The sequence below is a fragment of the Salarias fasciatus genome, chromosome 16 (assembly GCF_902148845.1).
Source record: "Salarias fasciatus chromosome 16, fSalaFa1.1, whole genome shotgun sequence".
NCBI lineage: Eukaryota > Metazoa > Chordata > Actinopteri > Blenniiformes > Blenniidae > Salarias > Salarias fasciatus.
Window position 1 is genome coordinate 5,004,859 of NC_043760.1, and position 27,380 is coordinate 5,032,238.

Sequence of the window (27,380 nt, forward strand, 5' to 3'; positions counted from 1 at the left end):
GAAAGTTGAAGAAGTTAAAGAAACGAACGAAGAAGCTTCAGCAGCTGTGACGGGAACCAAAGAACGAGATTCTATTATTCTAACTCAACCTTACTTCACTGTTTGATCCCAGTATTGATCTCACTGTTGACCTTGCTGTATTGATCTCTGTATTGATCTCTGTACTGATCATTGTATTGATGTCAGTATTGACCTCTTAAGTCTTCTGGTCTGATGAACTCCTGTTTATCACTGTATAGGATTTATTGGTCACTGCCTTCATCAGCCAGAACCATCAGTTTTATTGAAATCTTCTTCATCGGAATGTTCACTTCAATATAATCTTTCAAACTTTTACTTTCTGTTTGTTCCTTCAACTGGATTTATTTTTTCTTTTCTGAAAATTATTTTCTGAAAATTTTACTAGACGTATTTTTATGAACAGAGGACCAGGACCGACCTCCAAAGAGGACCGGGCCCTACCTTCGATGTTGAGGTTGGCGGTGGTTTTGTCGGAGCCGCAGTCACACGTGTAAGCGCCGATGTTGCTCTTCTCGGCCTTCTTCACCGTCAGGAGGCGTTTCTTGCCGTCGGTGCTGATGGCGATGTTTTTGGATGGCGTGATCTCCTTCCCGTCTTTGAACCATTTCACGTCCGCCACGGCTTTGCTCAGTTCACACACCAGCCGCACCTCGTCCTTCTCCACCGCCGTGTAGTTCTGCAGCTTGGTGGTGAAGTACAGGTCGCCCTCTGTCGAACAACATGGAACAACGTCTCCTGTAACATCGACATTTCTACGCTCAGATGCCCAGAGAAGATGTGCCGATACTGACCAATGACAGTGAGCATGGCGCTCACGGTCTTGTCCATGGCCTCCACTTTGATCATGGAGGTGTCGTCGATGGTGACCTCCTTGAAGGCCAGAGTGTGGACTTTCCCCTGATCCGACATGTGCACCACCTTACTAGGGTGGAGCCGCACATCGTTTTTGTACCACGCCACCGGGACATTGTCATGGGAAAGCTCCACGCTGAATTCAGCCGTCTCGCGCTCCTTCACCGTCACATCTTTGATTGGTTTGACAAACTCCAGGCGGATACCTGCAGCAGAGAAATGGCAGCTGCTAGCACCGAGGCGATAACAAAGAGATGTATTTCTCACTAAACTAAAATGCCATGAGAAACCCTACCTGTTAAAAATAATCAAGCTTGTTTTTCAATCCACATAAACAGTGGGTCTATGTTAGCTTTACAACTGCTAACTCAATCAGATAAGTTAGCCCTACAGGATGTCCTGCCGTTACCTTGGATGACCAGCTTGCCAGTGGTCCTCTTGTCCTCGGCCTCAAATATGTACTTGGCTTCGTCATCGTAGGCGGCCGAGCGGATCAGCAGCCAATAGACGTTTCCTTCTTGGTTTATCTCGTACTTGTCGTCGCTCTGCAGCTCCTGGGAGCCCTTGAGCCAGCGGAAGAGCTTTGGTGGTCTCGACACCTCCACCTCGAAGCGGGCCTCGTCTTTCTCGTACACCTGAACGTCGCTCAGCGGCGTGAGGAAGTTCAGCGGAAGCTCTGAGATAGAAATGGCCAGAAGTTATGAATCCTTCAGGAGTTTCTAGGAGCCAATGCGAACTCTGATCTCCGGTTACCTTTGACCTTCAGGTTGGCAGCACACTTGGCGTTAGCCGCAGAGTACGACACCTCGCCGGTCATGGCCACTTTGCAGTTGTAGAGGATGAGCGTGTGTTTGCCGCCCTCCTCGATCAGGTCAACATCCTGTGGAGGGACAGAAACACGGAAACTCAGTAGCTCAGACAGAAACATGCACGGGAGATGTGCAGAGGTCAAAGGTCAGATGCTCACGGCAGAAGGATTCAGGATTTCTCCGTTGAGTTTCCACTGGCCGTGCACGTCGTCCTCCGAGATCTCCACTTCAAATCGAGCCGTCTCTCCATCAAACAGCTCCACGCCGTAAATCGGTCGCACGATTTTAATGTCACGTGCTAAAAAAACATTAGAAATAAAGTCAGACAGGGATTTTTGTTTTCTCTGGCTTCCTGCTAAATCTAGAAAATAATTCATAATCCTTCCTCGCGACCAGGCCCCATCACATCTTAAAGAGATGTTGGTCCCACATGCTCCAGCAGAACGCTTTGTTCTCAGAGTGCTGCTTACTGGAGGTTCCTCGGTTCTCTAACAGTAGAACAGGAGGCAGAGCTTTCAGCTGTCAGGCATGTAGAACCAGCTCCCAGTGTCAGTTAGGGAGGCCGACACGGTCTCTACTTTCAAGGTTTTCTGTTGAATGAAGCTGCTTCAGGACACCCTGGACTATTTTCTAGAGACACTGTTGTAGGTTTAGACAGCTGGAAACCTGCACTGCTCTTTCCTGTCTCACTCAACACGTTTCACTACTTCATGTCAGTAACTTCTGTGATCTCGGTATACGTATTGGTTGAGAACTTCATTTGGAAGTGTTCTGGTCCTCAGACAGTTTTAGAAGTTCAAAGTACATTTTAGGAGGTAATCAAGAAGACTGTTTTTTTCTGCTTTGTGTCACGTGTCTGCCTCAGTTACCTTCAATGCTGAGGTTGGCCGTGGTCTTGTCGGTCCCACAGTCACAGGTGTAGCTTCCCTTGTCGCTCTGCTCCACCTTCTTCAGGACCAAAGACCTGCGTGTGCCTTCTGACCTTATGACCACCGTCTTGGATGCGGTGATCTCCTTCTCCTGGTGGTACCACAGCACGGGGACGTCTTTGCTCAGCTCGCAGTCCAGGGTCACCTCTTCCTTCTCCGTGGCCGAGTAGTCCTGCAGCTTCACCACGAAGACTGCGTCTCCCTCTGGAGGCAGAGCGAGGAACAGCAGTCAGTCAGAAGACGTCACACAGCTCAGAGACCTCGGTCTCAGAGAGACGACCGCCGGGAAGCAGCCCGGTGAAGAGGGTGCCGTTACCTATGACCGTCAGTTTTGCCATGGAGTAAATTCCTTTGGCCTCTGCCTTTATCTGGCAGGTATCATCTAGAGTCACCGTCCTCAATTCTAGTGTGTGTTTCTTTCCCTCCACATGTGTGAGCACCGTGCGGCCCACGTGGAGTTTGATCTCGTTTCGGTACCAGACCACTGGCACGTTCTCATGAGTCAGCTCCAGGTCAAAGCGAGCCGTTTTACCTTCTTTCACGGTCTGATCCTGGAGAGCCTGCACAAACTTCAGCCTCATGCCTGGAATACATGAGGTGAGCGCACACAGACACACAGTGAGCACACAGAAAACGTGAGCGATGCCGAGCGGGGGACTGCCGACCGCCACTTACCTTCTACCAACAGCCGAGCGGAGGATTTCTCCCCGAGCACCTCTATGGTGTACTCGGACTCATCGTCAAACTCACAGCTGTTTATGATCAGCATGTGTTTCTTTCCATCGTCAATGATCTCGTATTTGGGGCTCGGGGTGATGATCTCGGCTCCTCGGAGCCACATGACTTTTGTCACATCCTTAGTTATGCTGCACTCAAACTTAGCCTGTTTCTTTTCAGGCACCGACACGTCCTTCAGAGGCTCCACAAAGCCCATCTGGATTTCTGGGAGACGCCAACCATTGGTCCGTTATTCACAAAGCAGAAGCAGTGCAGACACCTTTCTTACCATCCTCGGTTGGAGAAAACACTTTTCCCAAGACGTACAAGCACAAGAGCGCAGACAACACAGCAGGGGGGAAGCGTGTGACTGCGGCCGACTCACCTTTGACCGTCAGCATGGCGCTGGTGACGGCGTTCAGCGCCTGGTACGACACCTCGCCGGCCTGATCCAGCTGCACGTTCTTCAGGGTCAGGAAGCGCTTCTTGCCCTCTGATCGAATATCGCAGGTCTGAAAGAGGAAGAAGAGGGGTTCGACAAACTACAGTCAAACTACAGGCAGAGGACCGGTGTGGCCTGCCGTGCCGCTCCAGGAGGGTCATCTGCCACCGCACCATGTGTTGGTTTGTCGGACTAGAACAAACTCGGGTTGGTAAATGGAGAGAGCCGGTAAACAACAGAGAGACGTCGGACTGGGGTGTGACATGTTGACTCCAGAGCAGATCTCAGAACAGGAATAAGACATGAATCAACTGTCAGTTCACATTATAATTTGGAGCTTAATTATTATCAAAACAATGTTAATATCAATATTAAAACACGCAGAACAATGACAACTGGCGCCCCAGAGAAGTGGCTCGGTGCTCTGCTGTGTTGACGACTCTTACCGGAGTTCTGGCTAAGACTTGTCCTCTCAGCTTCCATTCACCGACAATATCGTCCTCTGAAATCTCTGTATTAAAGTTAGCCTCCTCCTTCTCCACCACCTCCACGCTGGCCAGAGGCTTCAGGATCTCCGCCTCGCGCTCTGAAACAAACAGATTCACAATCAGAGTCTGAGCTCTGAGACCTGGAGAGTTTTTCTTATCTTGCTGTTATTTTACTGATTCAGCCCTCTGTTAGTGTAAATCTGACCGACCTCCCAGCGTCAGCTTGGCCGAGTATCGGCGGTCCTCCACCTCAATGGTGTAGTCCGACACATCGTTGGGCTGGCAGTTGTTGATGGTGAGCGTCACGTTCTTTCCGTCTTTGGCAATCTCCACTTTGTCTGAAGGCGTGAGCTCCGTGTCGCCTTTGAACCACTTCCAGTTGTCAGTTTCCTTGAAGAGCTCGCCCTTGAAGGTCGCCTTGGCCTTTGGTTTGACGTGCTGGTCCCTCAGCGGCTTCACCAGCCAGTCCTTAATGATCTCTGCAGGGGAGGGGGTCACGGACTCAAACAGGGGTCACGCTAAACACTGAGGAGGACTCACACAGACCTACTGAGCTAAGGGAAGTCTCCGTTAGCAAAACTGAGGACACATGAATCAATCTCTCTCTGTCTTACCTTGTGCACCTGCACAGGAAGAGGTGTGGAAGTCCAGAAGGGATCACTCACTTTCTCTAAATCAGATCAGTTCAAACTCTCAACCCCCTCAGCCTTCACTCTTACCGATCACTTTGACGTTGGTGGTGGTCTTCACGTCCTCCTGCCCATCCACCTCGCAGGTGTAGGCGCCGGCGTCCTCCTCGGTGGCGTTCTGGATGGTGATGGCCTGCTGCATGCCGATCACGTTGATGGCCACCTTCCCGGCACGCGTCTTCAAGGGAGCGCCGTTACGCTTCCAGATCACGTCTCTCTCTTTGTTGAGCTCACAGGTCAGATACATGGGCTGACCCTTCATACAGGTGGTCTCAGGTTCCAGCTCGCTGAGCCACTTCACAGGAAGTTCTGTGAGGAGGTACAGAGTGTTCGTCTCAAAACAGCAGGTGTGTGTGTGCGCTCAGGATTGTGTGTTTCCAGGTGGAACTCTGAAACAATGTGAGGAGTTTCGATCTTTAGTGTGGGATGAACTGGGTTTACCTTCCACGATGAGCTTGGCCGTGCAGGTGATCTCCTTCCCTGCATTCTTGGCCACACAGGTGTATTCTCCGGTATCAGACAGCTGCACATCGGCGATGTGTAGCTTACGGTCTTTGCCATCAGAGGTGAACTTATGTTTGGGTCCTTCTCGCAGGTTGCTGCCGTCCTTCATCCAGGAGGCAATGGCGGTGGAGGGCGACACCTCGCACTCAAAGATGGCCGAGGAGCCGATGGACTCCGCCTCCTGCAGAACAATGTCCTGCAGCTTCTTGATGAACTTCAGAGGGACAGCCTTCAGCTTGAAGCCTCCGAACGGTTCCTCCGGAGGGGAGGGGCCTTTCCCGCCGGGCCTCAGGCCCCGCCCTCTGCCTCCATCACCAGGAGACGGCGTCTGTCTCGCTGCAACATCAGATACACAAACTCCTGGAGTTAGTTTCACATGCGGGAGAGATTAAAAGGTGGAAATTTGACACCTACCATCAACCAAACATCATGGGTTAGGGTTCCAGAGTTAGCTAACCCTTACCCTAACCCGATCTCATGGAACCACAAATGAACCTTTAAAAGGTCAGAGCAGCTCAGAATTTAAGGTTCTGTCTACACCTACCATGCAAAGACACACAACAACAAGAACACACAAACATTAACTCAACAAGCTTGAGACATTAAGTGTGAGGCTGAAACTCACAAACACAAGAGTGTCCATGCTAACGTTAAAAGCAGCAGGTGTGTGTCACGTCAGTTGGAAGCAGAGCTCATGGAAAGAGCCTGAAGATTTGATTGGATCCTGAACGCATCAGATCAAATCTGGGTTTAGTCCAGCCCAGCCTCTGAGCCCAGATTAAAGGGTTAATACTCAAAAAGAAAAGAAACTGTGAATGAAGCCAGTTAGCGCTCATCATCTACTGCAAAGAGCCAAAGTGTTTTCAGCAGATTCTCACCCCCGAAGCCTCGGCCTCGGCCCTTTGCTGCCTCCTCGGATGGTTTCCCATCTGGATCAGAAAGAAGAAGACATGATGTAAACTCCTCTGGGGAGGAACTCCTGTGTGCTGATTCCAAACTCCAGCTGAGGTAAAGACCCAAGATCTTAGCAATGCTAACTGCTAACATGCTAGAGCTACGATCAGACATTAGACAGTGAGTGAAGAAGATGTAGATCAGATGATCGAAGGACTCAGGACAACAAACAGATGTAAACATGGAACATGAGAATGAGTCAAAGACTGAATGACTGAAGACACAGTGAAGGACAAACTTCATGTGGTGGAAGATGTGACAACGGACGAAATGAAGAATGGGAGGAACAATAATCACAAGATGAGCAGATGTTGGATAAACAGACAGTTGAATGGATGGACTTGATTCAGAGTTGTGATGGAGGGTGATTGTTGCGTTCACAGAAGGATGGATGAAGAACAGACAAATGGACACTGGAACTGTGGATGGACGATGAGCACGGGTGGACGATGGCTGCATGGATTTCAGGGAGGACTCGGGTGTGATGAGGATTAGGTGACAGGCCGCTTGAGATGAGGATGAGGGTGCTCTACAGTCACTGGCTGGTTGACCTCCGCCTCACCTCGTCTGGCGCCGGGCATACCCGGGGTCTCCAGCGCCCCATCCACCCCTTCACCTTCCCAGTCTTCAGGGGGAACCAGCTCCCAGCCCCAGGCCTCCTCCTCCTCCTCCTTGTCCTGCTCTTCAGCCTCCTCTTCCAGCACCTCCTCTTCAGGCTGGGTGCTGACTCTTTGCATCTGCACTGCTCCAGGAGATACCTCCTTCACCAGGGGGATCTGCTCTTTCTCAGGCTTCACAGATTCTGGTTCTGGCGATGGTTTTTTCTGGACCTTTCTCAGGGTGACTGCCTCAATGGAGTCTTTTGGTGAAACAGTTTTAGGAATCTTCGGAACTTTGTCAGCTTGAGTCTTTTTCTCCGGCTCCTTTGGTGATGGGGTCTTTTTCAGCTCCACCTTCTTGAGCAGCTCAGCAGGTTTGAGGGGTTTTTGTTCTTCAACCTTCTCTTTTCCTACTCGGGGTGAGGGAGTCTTTTTGAGTTCGACTCTCTTTAATGCTTCGGTTTGTTTTGGTGGAGGCTGTTTCTCTGCCTTCTTCTGCTCTGGAGGACTGGCCTTTTGGCTTGGAGGAGACGGTGTGGTGGGCTTTTCTGGTCCTCTCGTCTGTAGTTCAGTTGGCTCTTTAGCCATTTCATTCTGGGGAATTTTGCTGGGTGCTAAAGGCCTCTTTTTCTCTTCCTCTGGGACTTGTTCAGAACTTTCTTCAGGCTTGGTGACTTTGGTGACTGGCTTCAACACAACCTGTTCTCTCTCTTTTTCTGGTGTGGAGATGGTTTTGGGTTTTGTTTTAAGTTTGTTTGCAGCTGTTGGCTTTTCGGCCGTCTTTGGAGTGACCTCCCGTTTGTCCGTGACGTCTTGAATCACATCTGCAGGTGGTGGAGGAACTTCTGGCTCCTTGTGCTTTGGAGCAGCCGTGGGTTTTTCTCTGGTTGGGATCTCAGCTCTGGTGAGTGGAGTACGCTCGGTGTCGGTCTTTGCATCAGTTCCAGTCTGAGCTTTGGGAGGTTCAGGGGCTTTTTGTTCCAGAGGTTTTTGAAATGGTTTCAATGTCACCACCTCTGGCTCCTCATGGTCCTTTGGCAGTATCTTAATTTTTTTCTTTGCTAAATCTGGCTCACTTTCTTGGTCTTTCGGTGCTTTTGGGGTTCTTTCCCATCTTGATTTCTCATCCGCTGTCTCCAGCCTTTGGGGTTCCTCCATAATCCCAAGCTCAGATGTTTCCTCAGTTGCAGTGAAGACTTGTTCAGTCCTTCCCAGAGTTATTATCTCCCGGTCTTCTCGATATCGAAGCTTTTGCACTGTTACTTCTGTGTCGTAATGCCTCGTCACCTCCACTTTATGAGTTTCAAGTTCTTTCTCTGGCTCTTTAGGTTTCGTTGGCACCTTTTTCAGTTTGATCTTCTCTGGTTCTGTTTCAGTTTGTTTAGGTTTCTGAGGTGTTTTCAGTTTGACTGACTCTTTCTGGTCCCCTGGTGGACCTGGTGGAGGTGCTTTTGCTCCTTTCTTTTTGTCTACACTTGGTGGTTCCGGTTCTTCTTTCTGAGGTTTTCTAGTTACTGTCCTAGTTTCTTTTTCTGCTTTGCTTTCCACTGCAATTCTTTCTACCTCTTCAAAATATCCTAACTGGATCGTCTCCTCCTCGGCGGTGAACACTCGCTCGGTTCTTCCGAGTGTTATTATCTCTCGGTCTTCTCTGTCGTGGAGTCCATGAACCCAAAGTTCTTCATCTTGATGTTTGGTGACTTCCACTTTGTGAGTTACGACTTCTTTCTCCGGCTCTTTGGGTTTTGTTGGCACCTTTTTCAGTGTGATCTTCTCAAGTTCCTCTTCTGGCTTTTTTGGTCTCTCAAAGGGTTTTAGTTTAACAGACTCTCTCTGCTCTTCTTGTTTTGGCAGTTTGGTCACTTTTTTCTTGTCTGTACTTGGTGGTTGGGGTTCTTCTTCTTTCTGAGGTTCTGGTTCTTCTGCCTGATATTTTCTGTCCACTGCAGCTTCTTTAGCCTCCACAGACTGAATGCTCTCCTTCTCTGTGGTTTCTCCTTCTTCTCTGTGGTGAAGTCCAGAGACTGATAATTCTTGTTGGTGATATTGTGAAACTTCAGTTTTTTTAGCTCGGGTTTCCGTCCGAGGCTCTTTGAGTTTACTGGACACTGGTGTCAGTTCAGCAGACTCTCGTTCTTTTTCTTGATGTTTTTCAAAAGGTTTCAGTTGGATAGACTCTCTCTGCTCTTCTGGTTTTGGGAGTTTAGTTATTTTCTTCTTGGTTACACTCAGAGACTCAGGTTCCTTTTCTTCCTTTGGTTCTGTTGTTCTTGTCCAAGCTTCAGCATTGCTTTCCACTAAAACTCTCTGAGCTTCCTCTGCATGTCCTAATTGAAATGTCTCCTCTGTGGCAGTGAAGACTCGCTCAGTTCTCGCAAGTGTTATTATCTCTCGGTCTTCTCTATCATGGAGTTTATGAACCCAAAGTTCTTCATCCTGATGTTTTGTTATTTCTGCTTGTTGAGTAACGATGTGTTTTTCGGGCTCTGGGGGTTTCACGGGGACCTTCTTCAGCTTCACGACCTCTGGCTCCGGTTCCTTCTCTTTGGGTTTTCTTGTGAATTTACTCTTCTGCTTCAGTGATTCAGGAGTCTGAATTGGAATTTGGCCCTTTTGCTTATGAAGGGGCACTGTGGTTAAGGCAGTAAAGACACAATTTATAACAAGTGCAAGAAGAAAAAGAAGACACTTTTAAGTTCAATTTTCAAAAAGGGAAATCACACAGTTGTAGGCAAAACCAGAAATATGTGTGAAGGCTCAGCGTCAACTTCTTGACTGTGACGTGCTGTGCATCTTAAAGAAGAAAGAAGCTGAGTTTTGATACCTTTGGTGGGTCCTGGTGTTGAGACTGGTTCCATGTCTGTAATCATGTAAATTAAATCAGTGTAAGTACACACAACACAAAGACAACCACACAAAAGCCCCAGCCACAGCCAAAGAGGGTGAGACATGCATCATTGCTGTTCCCAGAAGAAAGTCCAAAGATATGACTGTGTCACAACTTCAGTGTGAACTTCTGTCGGACTTAAAGACAACCACCACAGCGTGAGTCAGTTGTCACTCAACAGAAACAGTTAATGTGCAACATTAAAGATGTGTGACAAAAGAGAAGAAGACGAACTTCACACAAGCAGAAGCTTCATCACAGCATTACCTTCTGGAGAAAGCCTTTCGCCTGCAGGAGACACTGTCTTCTCCGCTTCAACACCTTGAGCTACAAGAACGCCAACTCAGTTAGATCTCCGTCAGAAAGATGTGGACAACATACGTAAAAAACTCACTGTTGGTATGACCCAACACATTTGACATCAGACAGGAAGTAAACGCAAACAGAAGGAAAGATACCTGCAATGAATTCTGACGGTGTCGTTGTTGTGGGTGGAGATGGTTTCTTTTCCACTGGAGGAGAAACTTGAGAGTACAAAACACCAACAGTCACCAGCAGGAAAACAGAAGACATCAGAGCATACAAAGACAGAGAGACCAGCGGCAGGTCCAACACACTGAAACAGAGTCACACAACAACAGCACACAGAGAACAAACTACCTGCACGAGGAGTAACGGTGGCTGCAGGAGCTGCAGGCTTCGCTGCAGGAGCTGCAGGAGCTGAAGGAGCAGCAGGCTTTGCTGCAGGAGCTGAAGGAGCAGCAGGCTTTGCTGCAGGAGCTGAAGGAGCTGCAGGCTTTGCTGCAGGTGCAGCAGGAGCTGCAGGCTTTGCTGCAGGTGCAGCAGGAGCTGCAGGAGCTGCAGGTTTTGCTGCAGGTGCTGCAGGAGCTGCAGGCGTTGCAGGCTTTGCTGCTGGTGCTGAAGGTTTTTCTGTTGGTGCTGAAGGCTTCTTTTCATCTGGAGGGAAAAGATTCAGAATAATAGATGCAAAGATGACGACCAAGAACAGAAGATGGTCAGTCAGGTTTAAGAAAGCTGTGGGAAAGAGATGCAGACGGAGGCTGAGAGCCAAGAAGGAGGAACCAGACAGACAGAACATATTTGTACACAATCATCATCAATAGTGAAGAAGATACCTGCAGGAGGAGTCACTCTCTGAACAGGAGGCGCAGTAGGAGGTGAAGGTTTTGCTGTTGGTGGAGAAGGTTTCTTCTCCTCTGGAGGAGATACTTTCAGAAGACAAGAAGACCAGTTCACCACCAGCAAGACACAGAGCTCACAAACAACACTTAACAATCAAGAGGAAACATTTATCAACGCATCAGACGACATGAATGACTTGCACAAACAACAAGCTACCTGAAGGGGGAGCTCCGCCTTGAGCAGGAGCAGCAAGAGGAGCAGGAGCAGCAAGAGGAGCAGGAGCAGCGAGAGGAGCAGGAGCAGCAGGAGCAGCAGGAGCAGGAGGTGATGGTCGAGTTGAAGGTTTCGGTGCAGATGGTTCCTTCTTCTCTGTAGGAGTCACTTTGGACATAAAAGATGCCGAGATCAAGATGAAGAAAAGAAGCAGTTCAGACTGAGAGCTGAAGACGGTTAAGAGACGGAAGAGAACAACACAATCAAGAAGAGGTGCAACCGAAGGAGGATGACAAAGATGAAGAGGATGTAGTTAGTTAAGAAGCACTGAGCAGCCCTTTGGAGATTCAGTTAGATGACTGGATGAAGGTGAACGTGCTGGTTAGTGCTTGATGAACCTTCTCCTGGTTTCACAGTGAAGATGAGTGAGCTCAGTAAGTGAGAAGAACTATGAAGAGGCTGATCTTCTGGCGATTGCGAGCCTGAGCGGCTCTAAGAATACCTGTCTCCGGAGTGTGTTGTTGGACCTTCCCCTCCTCTGGTCTTCTGGCTTCAGGCTCTGCCGGTGGAGCAGTTTTGGGGGTTTCCACTAGTCTCTGGATGGTTGAGACTTCGTTTTGAGGAGGAGGAGCTGGTTTTCTGGATGAAGCCACCTGGGTGAACTGAGGTAACTCAGATTTACTTTCTGGTCTTTTGGTAAGAGGACTGTGGTCTTCAGGAGGAGGTTTTCTGGGTTTGGTCACTGGTTCGGGGGGTGAATCCTCTGCGGGACTCAGAGCTGCTTTAGGGAGAGTTGAGGACATCAATTCTATGGACTCTTCATGAGAGAAACCTTCATGTGGAATCGGTGTTGGGATGAGTTGTGCTCCCGAAGCAGGAGTTACAACATCTTCAGGACAGACCTTTTCTTCAGCCCTGGTAGTTATCCTGGGTGCTGCCTTCAGAGACTTCCTCCCCTTTGGTCGTGTGGCCTCTTCTGTGATGGTAGCTGTTGTTGGGTGGACGGAGATGGGCTTGTGAGGAATTTGGGAGGCATCTGGTTCTGGTGGAGGTGAAATTGATGGAACTTCTCCCACTCTGTGACCTTTTGTCAGAGCCTCTTCTTGTGCTGTGAGTGTTTCTGGTAAGATTTCAGTTTCAGCAGGTTCATCTTCAGGAGAGACATATTCTTCACGATGGACTGGAGAAAATCCCTCATGGACTTTGCTCTGATCTGGATGGACTTCTATGAGTTTTCCACGCTGAGGAGTAATCTCCCGCTTAGTTGGAATGCCAGTGTCAGGATCTTCTGTCTTCACAAAATAGCTCCTTTCAGGGGGTGACAATGAAACTGGTTTGGATTGTAGGAAAACATATCTTAGATCTTCTTCTTGAACTCCAGAGTCTTCTGCTAGCTTGGTGTCTTCTATGCGATGACCTTCAGAGTACAATGACCAAACTTCCTCCCTGGTTTGTTTGATTACTTCCTCCTTCAGAGTTTCCTTCAGCTCCTCGCTCCTCTCCTGGGCTCTTTCTTCTAGAATGTTCTCTTCTGTTGTCTTCGTTAGGTCCATCTTCAGAGGGCTGGGTGCCCATGTTAAGAGTTCACCAAAGACTGAAGATGAGCACCGCACAGGTGGCCAAGAGGAGAACAACACACAGCAAAGAAATATCAGGACAAGAAGTCAGAGAAAACCTCTTACACACACAAACACACGCACAAAAACACAAACAAACACATACCGGAACCTTTGAGAAGTTAGTAGAAGAATGTCTGAACTCTAGATGAGAAAGTGAGTTGCTGAGACATCCACACTGCTCTCATATCTACCTGACTGCTGAAGACTTTGTTGTGGTGTTTCCACATGTCGCGGTGGTTTGGGTGCTGGACCTCTTTCAGGTTCTTCCACAGTTTTCTTCGGTGCTTCAGGAAGCTTTTTGGGTTCCATGGGAATTTTGGTCTCTGCTTCAGGAACCTTCTTCGGTGCTTCAGGAAGCTTTTTGGGTTCTATGGGAATTTTGGTCTCTGCTTCAGGAACCTTCTTCGGTGCTTCAGGAAGCTTTTTGGGTTCTATGGGAATTTTGCGCTCTGGTTCAGGAACCTTCTTTGGTGCTTCAGGAAGCTTTTTGGGTTCAATAACAATTTTGCTCTCTGGTTCAGGAGCCTTCTTTGGTGCTTCAGGAAGCTTTTTGGGTTCTATGGGAATTTTGCGCTCTGGTTCAGGAACCTTCTTTGGTGCTTCAGGAAGCTTTTTGGGTTCAATAACAATTTTGCTCTCTGGTTCAGGAGCCTTCTTTGGTGCTTCAGGAAGCTTTTTGGGTTCTATGGGAATTTTGCGCTCTGCTTCAGGAACCTTCTTTGGTGCTTCAGGAAGCTTTTTGGGTTCAATAACAATTTTGCTTTCTGGTTCAGGAACCTTCTTTGGTGCTTTGGGAAGCTTCTTTGGTTCTATGGGAATTTTTTGCTGTGCTTCAGGAACCTTCTGTGGTGCTACAGGAATAAAGATTTCTTCTTCTGGAACCTTTGTTGGTTTTTCAGGAACCATTTCCAAAGTTTCAGGAAACTTTCTCAGTGGTTCTGAAATCTGTGGGGATTGAGGAACCTTCTTTGACTCCTCTATGACTTTTTTCTGTGCTTCTTTAACCTTTGTTGGTTCTTCAGTAACCTTTTTCGGTGCTTGCGGAGCCCTTTTTGGTTCTTCATGGACTTTCTCTGGTGTTTGTGGAACTTCCTCTCGTTCAAGCATCTTCTTTACTTCTACTTTCTTTGACTCCTCTTGAACCTTCTTTGCTTCTTCAGGAATCTCCAATTTTTCGTAAACAATCAGTTCTTCTGATTCCTGGATGAATGCAGGTGGTTCTGGTTCAGGCTTAAGAGCAGGTTTTCTGGGAGGCTGTGGTGTCTTTGGTTCTGAGACAGCTTGGAAGAAGATTTGTTGATAAGAACATTATTTCACATTTAGAAGTCACACTCTAACGAGCGCTGTAAGATATTTGTAAAAGATACCGAGGAGAGGATTGCTCTCCATGTGAACTCGGAAGCAGAAGTTGATAAAAAAGTGTACAGAACAAGAAACACAACATGCAGAGCAGCACATGAAAACAAAGGAGAACCTCGGCGGTACCTTTGGGTGCGACGGTATGGGCTTTTGGTGCAGGTGGTTGGACATCTTGTTCCTTTGGTCTTGGAACATCTTGCATTAAAAGAGCAGGACATACTGTTTAATCCTCAGTCAACCACTGAGAGTCTGAGAGACGAAGCAAAGCCACTGCAGCGTTGTGGCCAGTACCTTCAGCTGGACGATGCTCAGGCGCAATCGCTGAATGTCGTCCAACTGGTTCTTCTGGCTTCAGTGGCTCTGGCACTTTAAAGAACATTTAGGTACAGAGTGTTGAATCACTCTGCAAAGCACTGACAACAAAGAAACATGAACACAGACCACCACACACAGACACTGGCCCTCTATACCTGAGATCACAGCCTCTTTTTTCCGGGGAATCTGTGTCTTGGCAGCAACTGGCTGAGCTGTAACTTCCTCTGGTTTGGAGAAAAGTTTTCTATGTTTAGTTCTCTCTCTAAACTTAAGAAACACTGTTCAGTTGTCAAAGATCCGGCCAAGAGGTTAGAACGAAGAACATGAGTTAAAGAGTTGAGACTTGTCGATCAACAACAAGAGACAAACGTATAAAACACAGCACAAGGTCTGCCCAGAAAGACAGCAGGAAACCAAAGAGTGGACCACGTTACCTCTGGCTTTAGCCGCTTCCTCAGTCTTCCTCAAAGTTTCTGGAGCTTCAGGACTCACTCTGGCCTGCTTGGGCTCGGGGACAGCAGGTAGTGCTTTCTCGGTAGTCATGGGTGGCTGAGGTTCCTTTCTGGGAACCATCTGTGGTTCTGGTTCAGGTTTGGGGTAAACTGAAGGCTCTTCAAGGTTAACAGAGAAACACGAGGTCACTCAGACACCAAAAGAAGACACAAACTGAAGAGTAAGGACTGAAAAGGAACACAACAAACAAGACCAAAGGAAGATGTTCACACACAGTGAGAAGAAATTGGACCAGAGAAAAAGACTGAGGATGTTCAAACCATCCAGAAGCTCAAATCTGCTTTCAAAAGCAACCGCACCAACCACTGGGTCACAGCCAGAATAATACTGTTGTTGTTGTTGTTGTTGTTGTTGTTGTTCAGAAACAGCACAACAACAACAAAAACTTGACATTTAAATAGTCATCTTATAAAGCTATGAGATTAAAGCTGAAATCTCAATTTAAAAAGTGTCACAGTGGGAAAGGGGAAACAATTAATCAACTGCTTCCATTTCTGTGGCAACATTTTAAATTGTATCACTAAATTACTTACTTTAGACATGTGAAAAAATTTCAATCCAGTCAGTAACTGCCATGTTGTCTTTGTAAATGTCTGAATCACTTTGAATCACTTTGTTGCTGTTGTAATCTGACACAGAACAAATAAATAAATGAAGTGGAAGAAGGCCTTGAGCCATTAAAGATGGAGGTTACCTTCAGCTGTCTCCTCCCATCGAGCCGGAGCTCTCAGCACTTCCTCAGCTGGCCACTTCCTCTCGTCTGCCACTTTAAAACAGAGTAGAGATCAACACGCTGACTTCCCTTGTCATGAGGTCCTTTGAGAGACTGATTCAGAGAGAACTTCTTACCAAGACTGAGCATCTACTTGGCCCTTTATAGTTTACATACCAGGCTGGTCTGGGAGTTGAGGGTGCCACTGCCAATTTATGGCTTTTAAAAATCTTGAAGGGTGCAAAGCCACACTAAGCTGCTATTTGAGGATTTCTCATCTGCTGTACAGACAATCCAGACTCACATTTTAACTGAAAAACGTGTTCACAATTTTAACCTACAGTTTAATATTTCAGGCTGGAATCTTCAGAGCACAGAGGGTGACTGGATACACATCGGGAAAGATATTTTCTAAGTATTCTGTCCTCTCCCCTCTCCTCTACATTTTATTCACAGTCAACATCATGACAGAATTTTAATCAAATTTGCAGATGACACCATAATAGTCAGTCTCCTTCATGACCATGAACATTCCCATGATAAATCTGTAACCTGACGTGACAATGCTGTTGTTCAACTCAATGTACAGAAAACCAGGACACATGCATTGATTTTAGACGGAACCTTCATAGCACAAGTCAAAAAAACATCAAAGGCCAAGCAGTAGAGACTGTTGATGATAATAAATGTCTCGAGACTACTATGAGTAACAAGCTGAATTTCACATCATTCAAGGAATCTGCACAAAAAAAAAGAGACCAACAGTAAGTATCTTGTTTGTGGAAATATTCTAAGTTCTACATCGATCAGGCTTTGATGGTTTTATTTAAATGATCAATGATCATGATCAGTGCTGACCTTTTCTGTCCTCTGCTGGTTTCGCAATCTCAGGATCTCATCAAAAAATGCACTGACCGGTTAATGACAGGCAGTAAGATTGTGGGAGTTCAACACAGCACACTACCACATATATACAGCTGATGAATAATCAGGAATGTTATACAACTCCCATCTTTCAGACAGCTCAAGTCCTTACAGACAGCTCCCTCCTTCCAGACAGCTGTCATCCTTTCTTACAGCTCCCACGCTTTTTGATGGTTTCTGCTCCAATCCCCAACATCCTGACTTCTATTTTTTGCCTTTGGCTTTCAGCTTGGACTGTTTTGTATAAAGAGTCACAGGTACAAGTGCTCAGTTGTCACTAAAGTAAACTTAATTTGACCTTATTTTCCTCAGTCTGGATTATTGGCACAGCAACAACCTTGATTTTACAGCTGACAGACTTTCACAGGCAAACTATTTTTGTTTATTTTACACTTCTCTTGAGTCACTACTACTGATGCTGTTTCAACATGTATTAACCTCTTCCTCCCGAAATTTAAAGTGTTCTATGTTTCCTATGAAAGACTGTTTTTTGTTTTTTTTTAACGTTTTTATACTTGCTGCAACACCAATTGCCCTACAGCTGAACTGAACACTGAACAGGAAGATGCTTCACCATCAGACATCAAGAGGAAGAGCAGGGCGTGCACAGAAGGTGCTAAGGAAATACATGACAGATACACAAAGTTCACCAAAAGGTGACAGGAAGTTCATCAAAGACAGCAGGAAGTACACAGGACGTTCACCAGCAGATGACAAGAAGCACATGGGAACAACATGGGGACAACACAGGAAGGAGACAGGAAGTTCGTAAAAAGATGACAGGAAGTACACCAGAAATACACAGGGACAACACAGAAAGAAGTCAAGAAGCACACAGAAAGTGCACCAAAAGACGAGAGGAAGTGCACTAAAAGAATAACAGGAAGTACACTGGAAACACACAGAGACCACACAGAAAAGAGACAGGGTGATGACAGGAAGCACCCCAAAAAGATGGCAGGTAGTATAACAGAAATTCACAGGGACAACACATATAGAGGACGGGAAGTACACTGGAAATGCATATTGACAACACAGAAGGAAGACGGAACATACATAGAAAGTTCAACAAATTATGACAGGAAGTACATCAGAAACACACAGGGACAAAATACAGAAAGGAGACAGAATGATGACAGGAAGCGCCCCAAAAGATGACAGGTAGTATAGCGGAAATATGCAGGGACAACACATATAGAAGACAGGAAGTACAAGCCAAAAGATAACAGTAAGTACACTGGAAATGCACACTGACAACACAGAAGGAAGACAGAAAATACATAACAAAACACAAAGAAGAAAGGATGTACATAGGAAGTTCACCTAAAGGTGACAGGATGTACAGCGGAATTGTGAAAGGGATATCACATACAGACAACAGGAAGTTGACGAAAGTGAATCAAAAGACAAGAGAAAATACACCAAAAGACCACAGGAAAAATACATGAAATACGCAGGGATACCACTGAAAGAAGACAGGGAATACACAGGAAGTTCACAAGTGGAAGACAATACGAAAAAGAGATAGAAAGTAGGTGTGACAGGAGAGACAGGGAGGAAGAAAAGGTATTGTGGTACCTTTGGTGTCCACAATAGGTGCTTCAGGTGCAGACGCTCTGTCGTCTGTTCTCCTGTAAGCGTCTGCTGCTCAGAAGATGGAGAGAGTGTAGGTTAGGACGTGGAAGAGGAGGTTAATAAGAGCTGACACACACACACACACACACGCAGAAAATGAAGCAGGAAGCCTTTAAAAGCAGAGTGAGGACAGCGGACATGTGCCTCTAGGCCTTTATGCCTTTACGCCTCTATGGCAGAGCAGCTCACAGCTCAACAGGCCGCGATACCTTCAGGGACGTCTCCTCGCATCTCCACCTGCTTCCTTGAAACCTGCTCCTCAACAGGCCTTTTGGCTTCTGCCGGAAGGAAAGAGTCCATTTAGACAGGAAATGGGCCACAAAGGAAGCCTGGCAGGCCAGTAGAGAGGAAGCAGGAAACAGACCAAGCAGCAGACAAAACATACAGGAAATGGAAAACTCACACATGAAGCTTGTATGTCTATGACTTTTGAATTTGGACACATTTGTAGGTAATGTTTAAGTCATTAGTCATGTTTGGGATTTCTGTGACTTACGTTTATGACTGGTGTTGAACCACATTAAAGAGAATAACAGAAGCCGTGAACAGAGACTCAGTGAGTTTCACACAAATACAGACGGTTGGTCCTGGGATTCGATCCCGGGATTCGTACCTGTGACGCTGAGCTTGGCATTGGAGATGTGGGGGCCGCACACCACACGGTAGTTGCCCTGGTCTTTGAGCTGGCAGTGGCGGATCTTCAGGAAGTGGCGGTCACCCACGCTGCTAATTTCATAATTGTCACTGCTGTCCAGCTTCGTTGTACCTTTATACCAGGTAAGCGCAATCTCTGGGTAGTTGATGCGGATCTGACACTGGAAGGTGGCACTCTGGTTCTCTGTGGCTGTCTGGTCAGAGATGTCTTCAATCACTGAGACGGGCTGCAAAGAGAGAGATTTCAAATAGATCATTCAAATTATGAACTAAACGACGAGCCAACTAGTTAACTATGAAGTAAGTGATGATCGGAGCAGCTGTGGTTACCTCAGCTGCTACACTTCCTTCCAGCTGCTGCATCAGTCTGGCCATGTCCTCCTCTTCAACACGACCTCCACGCTCCACCTCCTGCAGCAGGACAAAGGTCCAGCACAAGTTAGAGACCCCAGACCCACTGTAGATCCACCACAGAACAAATACTGACCCACCACAATACAGATCCACCAAACCCGCCACACTACAGACTCCTCACAAATCCACCACACAACAAAACTATGACAGGCACACAGAACACATACCACAGACCACCCTAGACCAAAAGAGGAAGACCAGATTACAGACCCACCACACGGAACACCACTGTCTGCCAAAGTCTGAGACAAGAAGACGTGAACTGTGTGCAAAATGTGGGAGACACATCCAAAACGGTCCAAAGCCAGGATAGAACTGGTTCGAACAGTGTTCAGAGACAATCAGATGTCCAACCCCAGTGTCTCACCACTTTGGAGGTCTCCATCTCCTTCTCCTTCTTGAGGAACTCAACAGCTTGCAGGATGGCTCTGTAGTCATGGATGCCATGCTCTCGCAGAATCCTCTCGTAGTCTTTGGGGTCATGGCCTCGGAGCAACTCCACAATGTTCACCTCCTCATCCTTTTTGGGACTCTTCTGCTTGGATGGAGTTCTGATATGGAAACAGAAAACTGACTTGGTTTCTTGTGCTCCTTCCTCTGGACCTTCAGATGGGCATATCTTTTTGTCTTACTTCTTGAGCATGGTCCTTAGGTCGCCGAGTCCTCCTGCTTCCTCCTTCTTGCGGACCTCGATGTCCGCGCTGCACTCAATCTCACCGTGCTTGTTGGTGGCCACACAGCGGTACTGGCCAGCATCAGACTTGGTCACGTCTCGGATCTCCAGTTTGGCATCCTGCCCTTTCTGTTCAAGGGAGATGCGTCCACCGTGGGTCATCTGCCTCCACTTGCCCTTCATCCACTTCACGCTGGGGATGGGGTCACCTCCAATCTTGGCAATGAGGGTTGCGGTTCCCTCTGCAGAAACAGGGGATCGGGTTAGACTGGGATGTTGGAAATGAGCAGGTAGAAGCAATCTGTAGCAGACTCACTTTCTGTGACGGCGACGTTCTGTGGCTCTTCGATGAAGAACAGATTATCAAGCCGTTTGACTGGAGCAGCGGGAGCCGGGGCGGCAGCGGGGGCGGCAGCGGGGGCGGCAGCGGGCTCCGCAGCGGATGGTTTCACTTTCTTATCTGTAAAGGTATCAAACTCATCCAGTCACTAATTTCACATCTTGATGTCTCATGATGGGGAATCGAGTCAGTGTATTTTTTTTAATCGAAACTCCAGTGCTGTCAATCTGTTATTGATTGTAATTATCCCACAGTGGATCTATAAGGACACCTTTATGTCTTCAGGTTTACAGGGTGTCTCCTAGGTGAATGGGGTGGGGGGGGCGGTTGTACTGCAGGTACTCACCGGTGACAGTGACTCTGGACTTGCAGAAGTCACTCCCACTAGCATTGCTAGCTTTGCACAGGTAATCTCCGGCATCGCTCTTGGACGCTTGGCTGACTTCCAGGTTTGCTGTCCCACCCACAAATGTGATGCGGGTGTTTCCGCTGGACCTGAGCTCCCGGCGGTCCTTCATCCATTGAATGGTGAGAGGAGGGGTGCCAGTCACGTGACAGCGCAGGTTCAGCTTGTCACCCTCGCCAACCGACACTGGCTCCAGAGGAGTGTCAAACTTCGGAGCCTGGCCACCTTCTGATGGAGAGACGGGAAGAGGGTGAACAGGTTCAGCTGCGTGTCTTTTGTTGTGGACACAGACTGATGGAGACACAGTGTTATTCATCCAGGTAAACCACAGACCAAATGATAACAGAGTCCTTTTTATCATGGATGAACATATTTCTGATCAATATGAAGATAAAATATGGATCAACTACTAGGAACAGAGGTAACCCTATCAAGATTTGTTGTGATACAATAAAAAAGTATGACTCTAGGTTAGTGAAAGAGGAGGTGAAGTCATTACAACCAGATGAACAAACCTGAGATGAAATAAACAAATCCAAGTCTGTCAGACTCATGTTTCATGTTGATTTGTCTCCACTGAACATCCTAATGAAAGTTCTAAATGTCTACTGACACCTAGGAAAGTGATACCTGACATTTGTTGAAGCAAGGATGTGAAAAGGCTCAAACTCTATATCTAATAGAAGGTCTGGCGGCAGAGACACACCACACTTCTATTGGACACATCAAGTTCACACCAGTGGTGGCAGTTCTCTTTTCAAGAAGGGGAAAGTCATTTTCAGAGCTTCAGAACTCTTGATCACAAGCGTGATGGTTCAAGAAGCATGGCCAAAAGTATATTTTATTCGTCACAGCACTTCCAGCTGGCTGAAAACCGAGCAGTCATCCAAGGAGCATTTAGTTTGGCTGCAGTGGAATGACCCACTCTGTGCTTCCCCACTGAAGACCATGGACTCCGAGTTTCTGCTGAGCACGGAGACCCTCCAGACCTCCTTCATCCACCAACAGAATTCAACTTACCAACTTAACCTGGGGTGGCTAATCATCACTACCAACTGTAGCAATGTCAACATTTAATAAGCCTCCACACTTGAAAGCGATAACTGCTCCAAGACTTCCTCCTCTACTTTAAGTTTGATTTTTCTCTGTTTCACAGAGACATGGTAAACCTGTGACTTTTCTCAGCTTAATGATGCCTCTACATGGGTTTGTTTCTGCCTGTCTGCTTGTCACACATGGTGAGGAGTCCTCGTGATAATCTGTGAAAACTGGAAGGTCTCTGTATCAGTGTGTACATCTGTTGAGTGGATGACCCATCTCTGTCTGTAATGACTGCTGCTTACCACCTAGGAAAATCTAACATGGGTTTTATTCCTAACTTCTTCTTCTTTCTCACTCACATCAGCTCACTTCCCCTCAATATGATCCTGCTTTGAGCTCTGACTATACCTATGGACAGTAACCTCCCACTGCCTGAGGATCTCACATGCATTATACTGAAACTTTCCAAACCTCAGAAATATTCTGACCCTGCTCTGGCATCACTCTCTGTAACTCTCACCGTCTAATCTGCATCTATGACTGTGACCAATACACCTTCGACAACCTAAATCCCTTTTACAATTGGACATTTCATTCGGAGATCCTAGAAAAAAAAGTCTGAAGTTTCTAAAGCTCACTCTGAGCCCTCCAACAATAATCCAGTGAATACTGGCAATACTGACAACACTGGAAACACCGGGGCCACTGGGACCACTAGGAATTCTGAGAATGCTGGGAACACTGAGGACACTACGAATAATATGGGAACCCAGGGGACCCTGGGAATACTGGGAAAACTGTGGACACTGGGAACAATGGGAAAACTGGAAATATAGGAGCTCTTCAACACAGTCAGAGATATCATCCACACACATTTAGGGAAAGACAGGATGAACATTTTTCACTGCGAAAACTGGGAAAGAGCATACAGGACTTAAGGACTAAAAACTTGGAGGATAGCACACAGCTACACAATTCGAAAGCAACCACTATTTACAAAATTACAAAAAAACATGATGTTCAACAATAATTCAGTTTGGAGAAGATAGTGTTAAAAGCTTGTTCTCATACCTGAGATGGAAAGAGAAACCCGACAGGAAGCTTTGCCAGCATCGTTAGCGACTTCACAGATGTACAAGCCGCTGTCAGTGTCTTTGGAGTCTTTCACGCTCAGCGTGGCCACATTGCTCTGGAAGCTGACATCGTATTTTCCAGACGGGGTGATCTGATTGTTGTCCTTGTACCAGGTGACGGTCAGAGGCTGAGAGCCTGACACCCTACCCTCCATCTTCACTGTCTTACCTACCGAGTCCACCATGGACTCTGAGGGCCTCTTGGTGAAGGTTGGAGGGACTTTTTGTTCTGTTCGAGGGGAGAAAATGCAGCAAGTTAGACATTGTTATGCCTAAATGTTTGAACCAGGCCAGTGGGCCTTCACCACAGCAGAGGGGAGAACATGGCGGCAATGCACAGAGACAACATGAAGACAACCTGAAACACAGAGGCCAATACAGAGAACGCAACCTTGAAAAACAAAAAAGGAAACACGAAAACTGTCCGACCAAAGGATTCATCAGGCAAGTAGGTTTTCATCTGACCACCATGAGGAGTACATGCTCTCAGACATCCATGAAACGTTCAAAAACTGTCTGGACACAAGGACAACCATTCCCGAACATCGACGACGCAACCCAGGATGCTTCACGGACAAAACTGTTCTGTTACCGACAGGAACCACGAGGACCGGACGAAAGGGTTAGAAAATAAAACTTCAAGTGGGAAACGAGATGCCGGTTAGAGGGTTACCTATTTTAACGCGAGCATGACATGTGTCATGTCCTTCAGCATTGGCAATTTCACAAGTGTATGTTCCCGCAGCAGCCATCCGGTCAGAGTTGAGGACCTCAAGAATGCAGGAGGAGTGGGTGGTCTTGACGTTGTATTGGTAAGACGCCCAGATAAGCTTGTTATCCTTCTTCCAGGTAACATAGGTGCGCTGGCTGCCGGAATACCTACACTCCAGCGTCAGCGGTTTACCCAGCTCGTGTGAGACATCCTCCAGTTTCTTGACAAAGTGAACGGGCTCTGAGAGAAGCAACGTGTGAATCAGTTATAGAAGCCAGAGGACCAAAGAGTGTGTTTCTGTCCAGAAGAGTCCATCGTGTTCCCTACAGCGAACCTATGTGCATGGAGGAAGCCTTACGTCTACATGAAGCTGGATAAAGCGATGTGAGGCATTAGTCTTTACCACTACAGATTATAGCCGTGATGCGTCAGCTGCTGGTTAGTATTACCTAGTTGGACAAAAGCGTGGCAGATGTCTGAGCCTCCAGCATTGGAAATTTCACACGTGTATCTTCCACGCGCTTCCTCGCGATCGCTGTTCAGGACGTCCAGCACACAGCTACAGTCTGTGGTCTTCACATTGTACTTATAGGAGGCCCAGATTGGGCGGCCGTCTTTTTTCCAGCTCACGCTCACCCTGGGATTGCCGACGAATGCGACTCTGAGTGTGAGTGGCTGGCCCACTCTGAATGTGATGTTTTCCAGCTTCCGGATGAAGCGAGCAGGTTCTGTGAGGAGTAGTGTTAGCGGGAGTTAGAAGCAGATCCAGCAGCACCTACAATTATAATTCAAGCTCTAATCTGTAATTATAATTGATGAAGGTCAGTGCACAGAACCCAAGTTTCATCCTGCTCGTTTCTTCATTTCAGACAGTTGGATTTGTTGTATTATATTCATCGTGTTTGATTGTTTACCAGCAAAAAAACAACAAAAAGAGTAAAAAAAAATGTTGAAATAACCGATTTATCAACATCACGATGTCCACCCCACTGTTACAATAGAGACGTAGGCATGTCACTTTTTTAAAGTGCCAGACCATGGACTGTAGGGGTCTTGGACTGTTGGACTGTCAGACTGTGGGAGTATAGGGGTGTCTGACTGTCAGAAATTAGGAATGCCAGACTGTTGGGGTGTTGACTTATTCTGGGAACAGGAATAGGAGATGAATGAAACTTGGGATTTCTGCAGCTGTTACCATCAGCTCAGGCAGTACCTTTCTTGGTGGTTTTTAGGATAACCTGAGCATCACAGACATCTGAACCTTCAGCGTTAGAAACTCGACACGTGTACACGCCAGCAGCTTCTTCTCGGTCACTATTGAGGATTTTCAGGATGCACGTGGAGTCCGTCGTTCGTGCGTTGAATTTGTCAGAGGCCCCGATGGGCTTTCCATCCTTTATCCAGCTGACGTGCACAGGCTGACTGCCAGTGAATGTGCACATCAGACTCAGTGGGTCACCCAGACGGTACAATTTGTCTTCGAGCTTTTTCAGGAAGCGCACCGGCTCTGAGAGAAGCAACAGCGGGGTTAGTCATGTCATGTGACCTGAGCTGTGGGCTAATCAGTGAGCGAGGATGTTAGAGAGCAGTTACCTAAAGTGACCTGTGCGTGGCAGATGTCGGAGCTGCTAGCGTTAGATATCTGACAGGAGTATTTCCCGGCAGCCTCCTCCCTGTCGCTATTCAGCACCTCCAGTTCGCAGCTGGTGTCTGTCGTGTGCACGTTGTACTTGTACGATGCCCAGATGGGCTTCCCGTCTTTAGTCCAGCTCACGTGGATGTGGCGGCTGCCAGTAAAGGTGACATGAAGCTTGAGAGGATGACCGACTCTGAAGGTCACATCCTCCAGCTTCTTCAGGAAGCGCACAGGTTCTAGGGGAGGCCAGGTCAGTGGTTAGTGTGGGCGAGTCGGGGATTGAGGCTGGAAACATTCAATTTGAAGCTCATTGCGCCCAATTTATCATCTATTTTCATTTTATCATTTATCATTTTATTTATTCATTTAGTTTAGTAGCAATTCTGTTTTTGATAGCTCTGTGGTATTTTTGGTGCCTTATTGGTCTGAATATAAGACAAAGTTATTTCTGAGAAATGATTAGTGAGGTGGCCGTCTATGGGGGGGTCTCAGGAAAACGATCTCTGCTAGTCGTCGTCTTTGAAATGTCAATGGGCATCATCTGACAGTTTGTGTCCCAGGAAGTGAAAGTCTTCCAGATAACAAACAAAAGGCTCGAAACAGAGCTCAGCTGGAGAAAAGAGGATCAAAGGCAAATGAATCCATTCTGAAGATCATCTTAATCTAATGGACATCCATGCAGCTGCGATTCAAGTTGTTGAAGCCAAGAGAAGAGCCCGAAGAGATCGAACTGTGGTCCCCAAAGACAGGAGAGTTAGAACTATAAAGACACAGTGAACAGAACCAGACCTGTTCTTCGAGCTCCAAAGAGCTCATTTTCCTTGAGACTGACTTCAAAGATCATCTCGACTGGAGAAGGTGAAGCGGCTGCCTTTATCGAGAACAACCACGGTGTACTGAGAAGAATCACAGATGGACTAGGAAAAAGCACTGTTGTCACGATGGACTCAGACTGAGAGGAGCCACTGTGGTCCTGTGGGATTGTCTTACATTCGGACCAATATGGTATTTTGACTTTTTCTTAGCTATTCTTGGTATTTCCATGCTATTTTTAATCGTTTCATGTTGTTTTAAGTAAGGTTTTTGGTTGCTTGCCAACAGTTTTGGATTAAAATTAAGAATAATAAAATGGGAGCGCTGAGCAATCATCACGATTACCGCATTACCTAGTGTGACGTGTGCAGAGCACACCGCATGGTTTTGGGAGTTGGACACCTCGCAGGAGTATGTGCCAGTGGCCTCCAGCCGGTCACTGTTCAGCACATCCAGCACGCTGCAGTCCCGACTGGTCGTCACATTGTATTTGTACGACGCCCAAATGGGTTTCCCATCTTTCCTCCAGCTCACGTGGACTGGTGGGCTGGCACTGAAGGCGCAATACAGCTGCAGAGGCTGGCCCAGCCTGTAGGTGGTGTCCTGCAGCGGGCTGGTGAAGCTAACGGGCTCTGAAGGATGTAATGCGGGGATTAGCAGCTTGTGGGTATTCGAGAAATAGAGAGGGCTAAGGCTCCTACAAATGGAGGACGATGTCTGGCTAAAGAGGTTTACCTATCTGGACTGTGGCGTGGCAGATCGCTGACCCCTCTGAGTTGGAAATCTGGCAGGAGTACCTGCCGGCAGCTTCCTGCCGGTCACTGTTGAGCACATCCAGTGTGCTGGAGAAGCGAGTGGTGTGGACGTTGTATTTGTATGAAGCCCAGATAGGTTTCCCATCCTTCATCCAGCTGACGTAGATTCTCTGACTGCCAGTGAAGGTGCAGTCCAGCTGCAGAGGCCGGCCCACCTGATAGTAGCAGTCTCTGAGCTTCCTCACAAAGCTAACCGGCTCTATGGGATGGGGCAGGAAGGTCACGGGTTAGATTCCTTCTGATCGGATGACCAGTTAATCGAGAGTCAGGTTGCACTGAAAACCTAAAGTCATTGCTTTTGTATGCACACTTAATTAAAGGCTATTCAATTGTATAACTATGTGGTATTCAAGTAGTAACTGGTAATCAGAATACCTCATGCAGTTTGGTGGTGTTTAACAATGATATGAGTCATTCAC

The 27,380-nt window shown here is 47.2% G+C and overlaps 1 protein-coding gene across 1 annotated transcript in view; it reads right to left on the reverse strand.

Moving 5' to 3' along the window:
* LOC115403321 (titin-like) overlaps positions 1–27,380 on the reverse strand; it is a 164,738-nt gene that overhangs the window by 93,936 nt on the left and 43,422 nt on the right. Inside the window, 26 exon segments of the mRNA XM_030112182.1 lie at positions 463–729; positions 813–1,079; positions 1,283–1,549; positions 1,627–1,753; positions 1,841–1,980; positions 2,552–2,815; positions 2,928–3,194; positions 3,287–3,553; positions 3,714–3,840; positions 4,217–4,356; positions 4,468–4,737; positions 4,978–5,256; positions 5,389–5,787; positions 6,968–7,565; positions 15,033–15,151; positions 18,534–18,602; positions 18,938–19,205; positions 19,309–19,389; positions 19,760–19,943; positions 20,025–20,307; positions 20,382–20,516; positions 20,752–21,039; positions 22,924–23,214; positions 25,291–25,569; positions 26,500–26,778; positions 26,882–27,160. Coding sequence (XP_029968042.1) covers positions 463–729; positions 813–1,079; positions 1,283–1,549; positions 1,627–1,753; positions 1,841–1,980; positions 2,552–2,815; positions 2,928–3,194; positions 3,287–3,553; positions 3,714–3,840; positions 4,217–4,356; positions 4,468–4,737; positions 4,978–5,256; positions 5,389–5,787; positions 6,968–7,565; positions 15,033–15,151; positions 18,534–18,602; positions 18,938–19,205; positions 19,309–19,389; positions 19,760–19,943; positions 20,025–20,307; positions 20,382–20,516; positions 20,752–21,039; positions 22,924–23,214; positions 25,291–25,569; positions 26,500–26,778; positions 26,882–27,160 — 6,234 coding nt within the window.